Source organism: Trichechus manatus, unplaced genomic scaffold (assembly GCF_000243295.1).
Source record: "Trichechus manatus latirostris isolate Lorelei unplaced genomic scaffold, TriManLat1.0 scaffold00020, whole genome shotgun sequence".
In the NCBI taxonomy this organism is placed as follows: Eukaryota; Metazoa; Chordata; class Mammalia; order Sirenia; family Trichechidae; genus Trichechus; species Trichechus manatus.
This window is the reverse complement of record NW_004443956.1, coordinates 2,206,481-2,220,798: the sequence shown is the minus strand read 5'-3', so window position 1 is coordinate 2,220,798 and position 14,318 is coordinate 2,206,481. Positions and strand designations below refer to the sequence as shown.

General features: G+C 39.2%; 1 protein-coding gene across 1 annotated transcript in view; it reads right to left on the bottom strand.

The window, feature by feature from the left end:
• Positions 1 to 12,184, bottom strand: part of CNTN3 (contactin 3) — a 207,183-nt gene extending 194,999 nt beyond the window's left edge. The window contains exon 1 of the mRNA XM_023727915.1: positions 12,097 to 12,184. Within this exon, the coding sequence (XP_023583683.1) occupies positions 12,097 to 12,169 (73 nt within the window). The 5' untranslated portion in view covers positions 12,170 to 12,184. The remainder of the gene's footprint in view (positions 1 to 12,096) is intronic.
• Between the last annotated feature and the right edge of the window lie 2,134 nt (positions 12,185 to 14,318).

Sequence of the window (14,318 nt, the reverse complement as noted above, 5' to 3'; positions counted from 1 at the left end):
CAGATTTACTGGCCTAAAGGAGACTGGAGAAACCCCGAGAGTATGGCCCCCAGACACCCTTTTAGCTCAGTGGTGAAGACATTTCCGAGGTTCACCGTTCACCCGGGGAGTGGACAGCCCCAGAAAACCAAATGGGAATAATGAGGCACAGCAGTCCAGGGACAAGGGCCAGAAGGCAGAAGGGGACCTGAAAGCTGGTGATAGGGAACCCAAGGTTGAGTAAGGATAGTGTTGATGTGTTGTGAGGTTGTTAATCATTGTTATAGGGCAACATGTGTACTAATTGTTAAATGAGAAACTATTTTGTTCTGTAAGCCTTCATCTTAAGTGAGAATAGCAGCACAATTCAAGGAGCTTAGTCGATGTCACTGACATGTGTATGTAGAAATTTTCGAAATGGTGTATCTTTTGCTATGTTTATTTTCACCAAAAAAAGAAAAAAAAAAAGGGTCGAGAAGGGAGAGGGTTGACATGTTGTGGTGTTGTTAACCAATGTCATAAAACAATAAGTGTACTACTGTTTCATGAGAAACTATTTGTTCTGTAAGCCTTCATCTGAAGTATAATTAAAAAAAAAAAGTTAGGAACCTTAAGAGGCAGTGAGTTTATGTTAATGAGGGAGGAACAACTCAGAAAGGAGGAGGGTGAGAATGGTTACACAACCCGAAGAATGTGATCAATGTCACTGAATTGTACATGTAGAAACTGTTAAATTGGTGTATATTTTGCTGTGAAAATTCTCAACAATAACAACAAAATAAATTATATATAAATAGAAAAAAAATACAGTTAATGGTTACATTTATTTTTATGTAAAGTTTTTTTTTCACTGATTTTGTTTGGACTTTAAATTATGCTTGTAATTAATTTCTGTCAGACCTTTCACTATAAGAGTATTATTTTTATAAGTTAATCATGGCCATATTAAGTTTTGTCATTTGCAGATAAGTTTTTACTTTGCTGATTTGCTGAAAATGTTTGACCAAAATATCTTAACAAAAAGATGGACTATATTGGTCTTGCGAAAAGGACTGTGACTAGACTGAATAAAATTTTCAGAACCCCTATGCAGAAGCTGACTGTGGCTGATGCAGAATCACGTGGAACAGAAATTACCTACATAAGACTGAATAACAAAAGGAATCTATGAGTTTTATGTGGGAATATTGCCGATGTTTTAAGGTCCTATTTTCTAGATATAAGAAACCATTTTCCTTTCTCCTAAATTATTTAACTAATGGGTTTGGATATTCTAACTCTTGAATTATAAGTTCTTCTCTTATAAAAACAGTTTTGTGACACTTCTGCTTCTGAGAAAGTGACCAATGACTGTTAATAGGTAGACCAAGAAGGGGCAGCTGCCCTCGAGAACACTTAGTATGTTTTAAACAGATTAACTGAAGACCTCCAACAAGAGAGCTATCCTATATCATCTTGTTAATCACGTCTTCTCTAATGAAAATCTGGTTGTTGCATGTGAATTTTTCTATACCTTCTGTTTCCTGTAGACAAACTTTGTGTGTGGTGGATCCAACTACACTGGTTTTAAATGATCCCTTTCCAACAGACAGTGAGTTTACGTGGGCAATCTCTTGTTTAGATTCCTGGTGAATACATGGGCAAGACATTTTGAGAATTTTAAGATGACCTTCAGATATTCATAGTAATGATACTAGTAAATACTAAAAAGGTAATGATAAATTGTTACACACTATAAAATGAGAGTCAAAAAGAAACCCATTGGTCCAACACTCAGGATATGGTTGGTAGCTTTAATTCCTAGCGATGGTGTAGCTGAACTGGAGAAATCTTTAAGAAATTCATCAATCATTATGGGACAAATAACAGACAAAGTTGCTAATGAAATAAAAACACAATAGTAACCTCTGAAATTATTAGCTAAGGTGATATGAGATAACGAAATAGCCTTAAGTTTTTTATTAGCCCAAGAAACTGCCATCTGTGATGTAGTAAATACCTCTTGTTGCATTGGGATAAATAACACAGGAAAAGTAGAACAGGATATACATAGAAATTAGACAGCAAGCTACTTGGTTACACACTGTAACACCCTTAAAAACACCAGATTTTTTTGGTTGGTCACCATCAAGAATAAGTACATGGGCTAGATCACTAATGCAAGGGAAGTAATGTTCTTAGTCTGCATACTGATAGTATTAGGCATAATGAACCTTATCTTTGATTGTCTTATACACTTAAAAGGGCAAAAGAAGGCCTCAGGCTAAAATGTTGATGTACATTGCATCTGCTCACTTCAGCAATGCGACTGACATCGCTCTTAAGATCCTGGTGAAGAACCAGATGGTATCTGGTGGAAAACCAGCACCGTGAGTTTAAAGAGCCTGCCATGGCCTCCATCTAATGGTTCGACTAAGTCCAGTTATTAATATCTTCAATCACCAATCAAAAGAAAAAAATGATTTAAGAGATAATATTGGAGCCATTATGCCCAGTCCTTGAGCATAAAGAATGTGACCTAGCTGGAGCTGGACACACAAAGATGCATAAGAACACATCAACTGGGCCCTGAGGTATAAAGACAATAGCTAAGCTGGAAAAAAAAAAAAAAAAAGGTAATATTTTAGGGAGACATCCACATAAACAGGACATAAAAGCCATTCTTTTTCTTTTAATATTTAGTAAATAGTTATAAAACAAGAGGTCAGTAGCCACAATGAAAGGCCTAGGTTCAATATTTGCCCCTCCCCAAAAATATGCCAAACAATTTCAAGCCAGGCTATAGTTTAGAATGGACACTGGTCTTGAATGACCAATGTCCAAAAAGAAGTGGGAGAGGTTAGACAGAACCCCACAGTGCTGTGTATTCTTTACCTGGCTTCCTCCTCTACAGTGTTGTATTGCAAAATCATTTCCTTTGCTGGGCTCCCCTCCACTCAGCTTTGCAATGGAGTCCTGCTTTTGCTTGGAGGTTATATGTAAACCCCATTGCACCTGCGCAGTAAGATTACGAATGCTGCTGATGTAACTTGCATGAACTCCCTACTTGTAAACCCCTTTAAAAGTAACCTGCCTGCCTGCCCTTGGCGAGCAGTCTTGGCAGCACCAACTCCGACTGACTCCATTTTCCTTGTACAACAAAATAAAGGTGCCTTTCCTGTTCTCCCACCTCCGTCTCTTGTTTATTGGCCAAGACGAGTCATGCAGAATAAGAACCTGGGGCTTCCACCTGGTAACAAGAGAAGATGATGTAAAGATTACAGACTACGTTATTTTGAGAAATTACTGTTTTGGGTCATAATCACATCCTGAAACACTAGGCAATGTGTCATGTCTCCTTGATAAAGGCTCTAGCAACTGGACAAATTTTCACAGAGAAGAAAATTCCTATTAGGCACCTGTTACTGAATTGTGTCCTCCAAAATTTATGGTGAAGCCCTAACCTCTGGTATGAACATGACCTTATTTGGAAATGGGTCTTTGAAGGCGTTATTAATTAAATTAACGTGAGGTCAAACTGGAGTAGTGTGGACCTAATCTAATCTCAGTGGTGCCCTTATAAAGAAGGAGAACAGCCACAGAGAGACACACAGAGGAAGATGCCATTGTAAGATGTATCTGTAAGCCAAGGAATGCCAAGAAATGCCTGGGGCTACCAGAGCTCGAAGAGACAAGGAAGAATCTTCTCCTGGAGCAGACAAAGAGAGCATGGCCCTGCTAACGCTCCGCATTAGGACTTCCAGCCCCCAGAACTGTGACACAATGCATTTCTGTTCTTTAGAGCTGTCCACTTTGTGGTCTTTTGTTATAGCAGCCCTCGGAAACTAACACAGCACCTTCTCTTCAGGTTACCTCTAAGTTACCTGAGATGACTTTAGTTTTTTGGTTAATCTATCTTGGGGAAGTAAAAATAAACATATAACGATGTTGATACAGAGGGTGTAAATCCCATGCCATCTGGTAATGTTGTAACAGTTCTCACCTCTGTCACACCAGGATTTACAAAGCAATTTTTAGCATAATGTCGCTTCAGCCTCCACTGCCTGCTGTTTGGCATCTCGCATTCTCTTTTTCACATCCCAAAGGCTCTGCTGTTATAACTGGATGGCAGTGTACTGGGCTGCCATTTCAGGGAGAACACGCACACAGCACAGACACGGGGAGCTGGAGCAGAGACCAAAGTCATTTGTTGACTAAACACTGGGGGACTCAAGCCTCTTCTACTACTCTACTCAGAATAAATGTCATCAGCCATCCTTGCACAAAAATCAGTTCTTTATTAACAAGAATGTATGGCATAACTTGATTAACCCATGAATTCCTGTCTAATTGCTATTTATCATGAACTAGTCTTATGACCTTATTAATAATAGAGTAATTTTTCTTGGGCATTTGAATTTCTATTGATATCACGATCACATCAGCAACTGCAACGGTAACTGTGCTAATTCGCAGTTCCTTATCCTTTTGCAAACTATATTAATAGCTATGCTTCAGGTAACCTATGTCCAGTCCCTTATTTCTGGCTTCTCAACACCTAATTTTTCAACTAATTTTGGGATGTTAATTCCTTTGCCTCAGAGAGGTGCTGGCTTGTTCTACTGAGAAAGTAACGAATAGGAAGTGGCAGAAAATGTCACAGAATGAGTGGGAGATAAGACCCCTGGCAAATGACAGCAATCTGTTTTGCCTGGAGGTTACAGGGACTCCTAGGAAAAATTCTGCACTGTCACCCACTGTGAAACAATTTTTCCTTCCTATGGTATCAGATGAATAGCCACTGCTCGTAAGCAGCTTAGCTCCAGGTCACTGCCACTTTCTTGTAAATTATCTGCCTAGATGAATTGAATGATATGTGCTACTTCCATACTTCAGAGGACCCTTTTCAGGTATATCACCTTAATCCATTTAGGGAGAACGTTTCTGGTTTTTATCCCAAATAAAAAAAGACACATATAAATTTGTTTCACCGAGAGAGAAGATTTTAATACAATTTCACCATGGGCTTATAAGAGAACTGAAACCCAGGAAACATAAACACGGTAGGAACAGCAATTGTTACCCCTTAAAAAACAGCTTTGCATTTGTCCATACAGGTTATGCTTCTGGCTGCAGGAAAAACCAAAACTCCAAAACCAAACAAACAATCTTTAGTGTTTGTCCCAAATCCCCAATGCCAAAATCACCAAATGAGCAACATCTGTCTAGTACAGGACCCTGCGGACTCCTGAAGCCTCCTCCCCTGCACTGAGAGGTCAAGGAGCAGTGAAGGGAAGACAGAGGTGTTCAGGGGCACATCACTTCTGCCAATGAATTAAAGGTGCATGGCACACTCTAATTGCTGCTTCTTTGAGTCTTCATATTTCCACGGCATTGGGATGAAAAGAATAAAAGGATGATCTCGCCCAGAGATTTGAGACATTCTCAGGTTTTGCAGAAACCTAAATGCCAAGCTGATGATGAATCCCATCAACACCTATTACAGGGCACTTGGGGTCATATCACCTAATTTCAAAATCTGCAAAGAGCCTGCTTTGGGTAAGGTTCTCTATGTGTTTGTAGATGTAAACCAACCCCAAATTAGAGGTTGTGTTTGCCTTTGTTATAGTCCCTGGGGGCTGAGAAAGTATGGGCTAAGACTGTGATCCTTTTTACCCTTGGGACTCTGGGACATTCATTACAAAGGCAACAGCCCTTATTTAGGTTAAGGGGGAAAACATAACAACCACAGTTTTATGAGACATCAAAATATTATATAAATATGTTGGGGACTCAGAAGACCACCAAAGAAGGGAATTAATCAGGGTGAAGAAGAGAATTTTGAGAAAGATACTTCAGTCTTGATCTGCAAAGAAAAAAATAAAACCTTCAGTGGGGAGGGAATATTTTGGTCCTGACATGCCATACACATTTCAGTGTCCAGGCTGAGAAATGGGATAGTGAAGAAGGAAGGAGTGAGAGAGGACAGCAGAGGTAGGTCACAGGAAAACCATCAGGGATCCAGCTTACAGAAATGGAACAGAGGACAGGCTAGCAGCTTGCTACTCAGACTGCGATCCACGGACCAGCAGCACAGGCTTCACCTACAGCTTACTGGAAATGCAGAATCTCAGGCCCTGCCCCAAACCCACAGAACTAGAATTTGCATTTTAACATGTCCTCAGTTTATTCATTTGCACGTTAAAGTCTTGGAAGCACTGGGCTAGAGCATGCACGAGTTATAATGTGACTTTGGGCATTGCTGATGTGTTCTGTCTGTAAACCGTGCCTTTGAATACGTTAACTCTGCTCCCTTGGGTATGAAATATCAGAAACCCTTGGCTCAGCACAGTGAGCTTATTATTCAGGACTCTTTGTATTTTTGTGACATGATCATTTACAAAATGGCAAAGAGGTGCTGGTAGAGTGACATGATAGAAAGAGCCTGGTCAGGAGTCAGGGCATCCAAATCCAAGTTCTCATCCTACTGCACAGTTCTGTGATTTGAGGTAGGCCACTTTCTCAGCCACACTTTGTAGCCCTGAATAAAAACTGGGAGGCTTGGTGCTAAGGCTTAGTTCTTGGCCTCCTGCCTCATCTATTGTAAGCAAGAGGTTTGACCCAACACATTCAGTCATTAGGTAACTGAGAGCTCACCCTTGTGATAGTCCCTGGACTGAGCTTCCAGATGCTACCCTAGATTATCACACATCCTGTTCCTCTTCATACACTTAACCAAAACAACCTCACTAGCAGTTAACTTCCACAAAGGGCCTAACACACTGTTTAGCATGTAAGTAAACCTACTGACTCCAAGTCAATTCTCACTCAAGGCAACCCCGTGGGTTACAGACTAGAGCTGCTCTGTAGTGTTTTCTTGGCTATCATCTTCAAGGAAGCAGATGGCCAGGACTTTCTTCCACAGCACCACTAAGTGGGTTTGAACTCTCAACCTTTAGGTTAGTAGTCCTGTGCAAACTTCTTGTGACACTCAGGAACCTTAGCATGTGAGCTGTACTCAGTAAAGAGAGGTAATTATCATCATCATCGTCATGGTTATCATCATTATTATAGGTAGTCCCCGACGTACGACATATTTGAGTTACAGTGAACCGCACTTATGACTGTCCTTTTTTTGCACATCTTATCATAGTAATATGTATTAAAGACATGTTGCAGTGTTACAACTCTGATTTCATTCTTACAATGCTGACGCTGACGTTATTATAGCCCAGGCCTATAGCATGATCTTATCCAGCGTTTTGTACCATAAAAAGCATCAGTTGTTAGTTGCACTGCTTATACCCTCCACAATGTCTCACATAGCAGGCTTATTATTATTAGAGTTATTACTGCAACTGACAAAATGACAACAAGTTATTATTATTAGACTTATTATTTTTAGAGTTACTGTCATTAGTTATTACTGCGACTGACAAAATGCCAATGTTGTCCAACTCTGCTTCATTGTCTGAGTAAATTTTTATGATTTGTGTATTTTTTTGTATGCATGTGTGTATTAAAATATATCTGTAAATTTATGTGATGCTTCCAACTCCCAAAGACAAATAAAGGTCAGATTTATAAAGATACTGATAATAAAAGCAATAATAATGAAACTAAAAAAAAAAAAAGAGAGGTATTTGACTTATGTCAGAACTGACTTACAATGGAGTTGTTGGAACAGAATCGGTCGTAAGTCGGGGACTACCTGTATTATTGCATTTTTGTGTTTACTCTGTTAGAGGAGGGAACATGATGAGTGAATAAAATATAATGCTGTCTTAAGTAATCAGAAAGTAACAACAAATTTAAACATTTCCAGCCACTGAGAAGGGACTGGGTAGAAATGAAGAAACAAGACGAAGTGAATGAAGGTAATAAAAAATGGTGAACTCAGAGATGGGCACTTGCATGTCCTGCAGACACCGTGGGGCCTGCAGGAAGACAGCCAGGAGCACCACATATCACGTGTACTGATAAACCCTGGGCCCACTGCTTCTGCTGCTCTCTGACGGGCTCAGGCCCTCTACTACATTATGTCCCCAGGTCAACACGGAGGACTGAGCAGGGCTGATGGCAGCTGCTTATGGGCAGAGGTCACTCTGATCTGTCATGGCTTCACCTGTGTGGTTGGTGCCCAGGGCATATTAATTGTTAAAATGCTTATACCTCTGGAAGAGCCCTGGTGGCTCAGTGGATAAAGCGATTGACTGCTTATTGAAAGGTCGGCGGTTCTAACCTACCAATAGCTCCGCAGGAGAAAGATGCAGCAGTCTGCTTCCATAGAGATTTACAATGCTGGAAACCCTGTGGGGTCCCTATGAGTCAGAATTGACTTGACAGCAGTGGGTTTGGTTTGGGTTTTTTTAATTATACCTCTGGAAACAAAGTTTCTGGTGAATTTTCAAAAAATGTACAATTATTTATTTTCATATATGATTTATTATAAATATTACATAACTCTTGTAACGGTTACACGCTCGACTGCTAACCGAAAGGCTGGCAGTTCGAACCCACCCTGCATTTCTATAGGAGAAAGACCTGGTGTTCTGCTCCCGTAAAGATTACAACCTAGAAAACCCTATAGGGGCAGTTCTACTCTGCTAAATGGTGTTGATATGAGTCGAAATCAATTCAGTGGCACCCAACAACAACAACAAATCTAAAAAAGGATTCATTTATTCATTTCATGAATGTGCTCATTCATTCATTCAACTGATATTGACTATTATAAAGCAGCCTGTGCAAGGCACCTGGGTTGCAGAACGAATACTAACATAACCCCTGTTCTCAAGTTGCCCACAAGCCATTGAGTCATGGCAGTGGATGGGAGTTGTGAATATCCCAGCATTTTAGGGAGGCAGGATCAATGAAAATCCTGTTTCAGCATCTATTCTGACACTCTGGCCCTGAAGGTTTTCCTGTACTACCTAGCACTGCGGGAGGAGTGTTTTTGTTCAACATTATTTGCTCTCCTGCACATTTTCCAGGTTCTTAACGGCAAGTGGTCACATCAGGGGAGATTTCTTTCCGTCTTTACCTACAATCCTACTTGACTTCCACAGGCCCCACCTCCAAGTACTCTAAAAATAAAAGGAGAAATACGTTAAGTCACCAAACCAAAAAAAAAAAAACTGTTGCTATCGAGTCAACTCCAACTCATAGTGACCCTACAGGACAGAGCAGAACTGCCCCACAGGGTTTCCAAGGAGCGGCTGGTGGATTCAAACTGCTGACCTTTTGGTTAGCAGCCGTAACTCTTAACCACTGCACCACCAGGGCTCCAAAGTTATCAGAGGTAAAGAGAAATCAGGATGCTATTACTTAGGTTAGCTGTGATTTGCCATCAATTCTCCAATTTAATGGAATTAGGAAGATTCATTCAACAGCTTATTAAGACATTTTCACTGTGTATATGCCTAGTCAACCAAACGGTTCCCTCTTTATTATCACTGATGATATCTAATCATAAAGTACTTAAGAAAGAGCATTCACTCAGAATCTTAAATTGGGTCAACATTTCTGAAACTTATCATAGAGAAGACTATCCAACTATTATTATATGTTGATTTGATCCAATATAAACTTCAATTATTTCAAAACTTCCTTACTAAGTGTAGTTCTAGCTGTTACATTTCTAACACTCCTCTCCCTTTTTTCTCATAATAAAACCCTTATTTTCTTTTGAAAACTATTTCTTCTTCATTCCAGGGCTGTTATTAAGTGAAGCTGACTCTGCCCCTCAGCAACTGGGGTAATCCCATAGACAAAGCTGATCCAATTAGAATCACCCTTGCTATTTTGCTGGAGTTATGAGAAACAAAATCCCTGGGTGGCACAAATGGTTTACACTCCACTGCTAACCTAAAGGTTGCTCCTTCAAACCTACCCATCAGTACCCTGGAAGAAAGGCCTGGTGATATGCTTCTGTAAAGACAACAACCAAGAAAGCCCTATGGAGCAATTCTACTTTGTAACACATGTGGTCGCCATGAGTTGGAACTGACTCAAGGACAATGGGTTTGGTTTTTGGTTTTATTGGGAACAAGTTCTCTGGTTCATTAGTATCTTTAGCGTTGAAGATTGCCAGGGGCCACGTCTGCCACCAAAGGAGTCTACACAAGCATGGAATCAACACTGAAGGAGGCAAAGCCAAGACATAGAGAGAAAGATTGTTCAAGACATTGGTTGAACCCCTGGATGCAGCAGATTGGGTTCTCAGGCAACAGATGCTGAGACAGCTTGGGATAAATTTTTATTAGTGTTCAAAACCTATGAAAGGAAGAAGGAGGAAGAAGAATTGGGCCGAGAAAGAAGAAAAAATGTAATGTGGCTCAACAAAGCCTTAGTCATGCTGGCAGGACGCTCTAGAGTGAATACTACCCAAAAGAGTTGCCCAGCATTGGGCAGAAAGAGCCAAGCCTTTCCATGTCTTGCTCAACCACAAGATGTTGGCTAGGTGTAGGGTGTGGCCTTACGCAAAGTTGCTCTGTGCAGATGCAGCAGACAGAGAAGGAGCTGACAGACAGAGACCATCCATCAAGATCACTCACCACAGTTCCAAAGCAAGTCCTTCTGGGTGGTGTATATCTGTGTCGACCACAGAGCTGTACTAGAAGCTTCTTGAATATCCCAGTTATGTAAGCCAGTAAACTCCCTGTTTTCTTCAAGCCAGTTTGAGCTCAGTTAATTTTATATGCAATGAAGAGATTCTATGCTTCCCTTCAAAGTTAAAGATCCTATGAAACTTCAAGATTCCTGCAAAATGTATACTATGAAAAGTAGCTTCTGGAACCCATTTAAACTCATGCCAGCCAACATCATGGTAATCACATCCGCCAGTCAAGTCCCAAATCTGCAGCATCCAGCTGGCTCCCACATTTCAGGTGGCTAGAAACCAAAGATGGGAGATGTTTGTTTTATTGGGTTAAGGGTTTTGTGATTAAGATTGGTAGGTCATTGAGAAAGAGGGCTTTGGTTTTTTGTCACAGTACAAATAAAGTCTAGCATATTTTTATTTGAATGAGCTCTACCACGATGGAAAGCAGACTCCTCAGTTTTACCTCTGGTCAGAAACATCCTCTCTAACCTGTTTATCTCTCAGTAATTCTCATCCTCTCAATAACAGTATGTGTTTGTTTCTCTGAGTCCAGTGATTTATATATTAATAATGCCCTCTTTGTTCCTAAAAGTGACCAAATTTGCAAAGGGAGCATGAGAGTAAAATCAACACAGAACTCCAGGCTCATACAGAACAGCAGTGCTTATTAAATTATTTTTGTATGTGCTTAAGTTCATTTTCACTCTAGATAGCTATTTTGTCAAGCTGCTGAATTTTGAGTAATATTTCCATTTATACCAATATATATTAAACATGCAATTCCAACACTCCAACGAAAATGATGTATGTAAGAAAATAATAATAATAACAAAAAACAAACCAGTTGCCGTCGAGTCAATTTCAACTCATAATGACCCTATAGGACAGAGTAGAACTGCCCCATAGGGTTTCCATGGAGCGCCTGGTGGATCTGAACTGCCAACTTTTTGGTTAGCAGCCAAACTCTTAACCACTACGCCACCAGGGTTTCCAAGATTTTGTGTGTGTGTGTGTGTGTGTGTGTGTGTGTGTGTGTGTATATATATAATTTTATATGCACACATATACATACATGTACCATTTTCATATATACATATACTATGCAAACAGAGCCAACAGCATGTGTTAATGAGCATGTGTAGGTGTGTGAGTATGAGTGTGTGAGAGTGAGAGAGAGAAGGGGAGGAGACTGCAAAGACCTCAACGTGTGTCATGGTGTAAAACGAAATAACAAATGATAATGGTGTCAGGATAAAGCGTTGTTCAGCAGTGGTGGGTAATCAAAATGAATTTGATCTCTCTTTCCTTGAAAACTCTCCTTGATGGAATGAGTTAATTATGTTTCTAAACTTCTCTGGATGGACTATCTTTTGTAGGGTTTCTCATATTCCAACTCAAGTTGACAGAATTCAATGCTGCTCGGGTTATCAAGTGTCCCAGGGTAATTTACAGAAGCAATAACAGTACATATGCCGAGGAACTTGCCCTGAAACTTATTCCATAAATATACACAGCAAAAACAGACCACTTCTTACCTCCAGAGTGAGGCGGGGGACCGCAGAGCAGAACGACTCCCTGGCCTTCACGCACTGACACCGTACTTCTCATTTTGGTTTTAAAATTTTCCAGATCTGATTTGAAAACAAAACAAAACTGAGTATCAGAAAGGACAATAGTATTAAAATTTTTCACACAGAGACATTCTTTTCTTTCGGAGGACAATGCAGAAATCCCTTTTTGGGACCCAAAGGAGAAGAACGCTTGCTTTGAGAGGAGAAAGTAGGATTTTTATTTCTTTATTAAGACTTCTAGAATTCAGTAATATAAATATACACCCATTGATCTTGTGTTTTGTAATTGTGTTGACAATGGCAGGGACTATCCAAAAAGACAAAGTATACATGAACATTAATTAACCAGACAATATGATTCCAAGGAGGAAATGAAATATCTTGCACCGAAAACGTATTTAAGTGTGAATTCCATACGTGCCACACTAAATTCACTAAATCATTGGTAGACTTTTACCTCTAACCTTGCAATGATTGTCAACTCTTCATGAATTTCCTTCCTAAAATATTTTATCTAAATAGTCTAAAATCAGTTTTATTCATCTATAATTTTTAGTGTTATTTTTAAAATGTAGAAAATGTTCACCTTCTGGGTACAAGTCCTCTTTGTTCCATGTCTTAAAGGGTTTGGGGAAAGACATGTATCAAATCAATATAATTCATTAGTATAAATCCATTACCAAATAAACATAAATCAAAGGATAACTGTAACTTAAATCCATATATAAGCTTTTATTTATAGCTGTAAAAAAATACAAATCATTTTTATAATCACCCAAGGCATTTTTTAAGTGTTTAATAAAGTTTAACAAATACCAACCAAAGAAAAAAACTATTTTCATTACCAGTGATTATCTTTAGAAAAAAATTAACTTCTTCCAGGAAAAATCCAGGGTGACAAATACTCACTGATTCATACTCTCCAGCTTAAATTATAGGATAGAAAAAATTCTTTTGGCTTCATTTTTGAAAAAGTTAAAGTCGCTGGGGGGAAAGGAAGAAAGAGCTACTGTTTCTCTAAAGTCTAATTCAAAAAAAAAAACATTCTTGTGAATTATATGCTTAATATACTCAGTGGTATCACTTACTGTATCAGAACAATTGCTCTGTCAATTTGTGAAATAACACACTCACTTCATAGCTCTTAAGGGCTGATATAAATTGCCTATGTGGTGACAATACAAAGTGGGGCTGTGAATGTATTCTAGAACACAACCTGGAAAATTTCACCTTTGCCCTGAAAAATGTAAGAAGCAAAATAATTATCTTCAAACAAATAAAACCACAAACTGTAGACACTTATGAATATTCGAAACACCATGAATCAGTGCATTGGAGGGCTATAAGAAGGCCTAGGGGTTTCATTTTATTGTTTCTGAAAAACAGTATTAAATTGCTAGGTTATAAACATGGAGTCAAGCGATTCAGCAAAACTCGCGTGCATTTGTCCATAAAAGAAGAAAAAACAGTGTTTAAGGATTTGTTTTAATCAGAGGTTACCCTATAGAAATATGATACGACAAAATAGCATTGTATCATTTCAAATCTGTAGTTAAATGCAACATTATCAAAACATTAAGGCCTTTGAAGTGTAACTAAGTTGGAACTGCAAAAGTAGTCCATCCAAAAGCTTTCTAGTGGCTAGATGGGAAAGTACAACATATCACAATGTTACCTATACATGGAAAAATAATTTCAAAAGATTATCTTCTGGTAACCAAATATATATCATCATTACTGCTTTGCTGCCCAATTCCTTGATTTCTTGTGCCACATAATTTCACATTCTGGAGAGTATTCATAACTGATTTAACTAGAATGTGCAAGAAAGGATAAAATAGTTCTATAGAAACTAATGATATCTCCTTCAAAGGTCAAATCTCTTTTGCCTAAGCACAAATTTTGCCTGGCACAGATGCGACCATTCCTCGAGACACTGACATTGATACTCTCCCTACAGTATATCAACAACCAACCAGTTGCCATTGAGTTGATTCTGACTCATAGCAACCCCATGTGTGTCAGAGTAGAACTGTGCTCCATAAGGTTTTTGATGGCTGAGTATTCAGAAGTAGATCTCCATGTCTTTCTTCCAGGGCACCTCTGGTGGACTCAAACCTCAAACCTTTCGGTTAGCAACTGAGTGTGATGAGGTCTTAATTGGTGGAGAATACTGTTTTTAAATA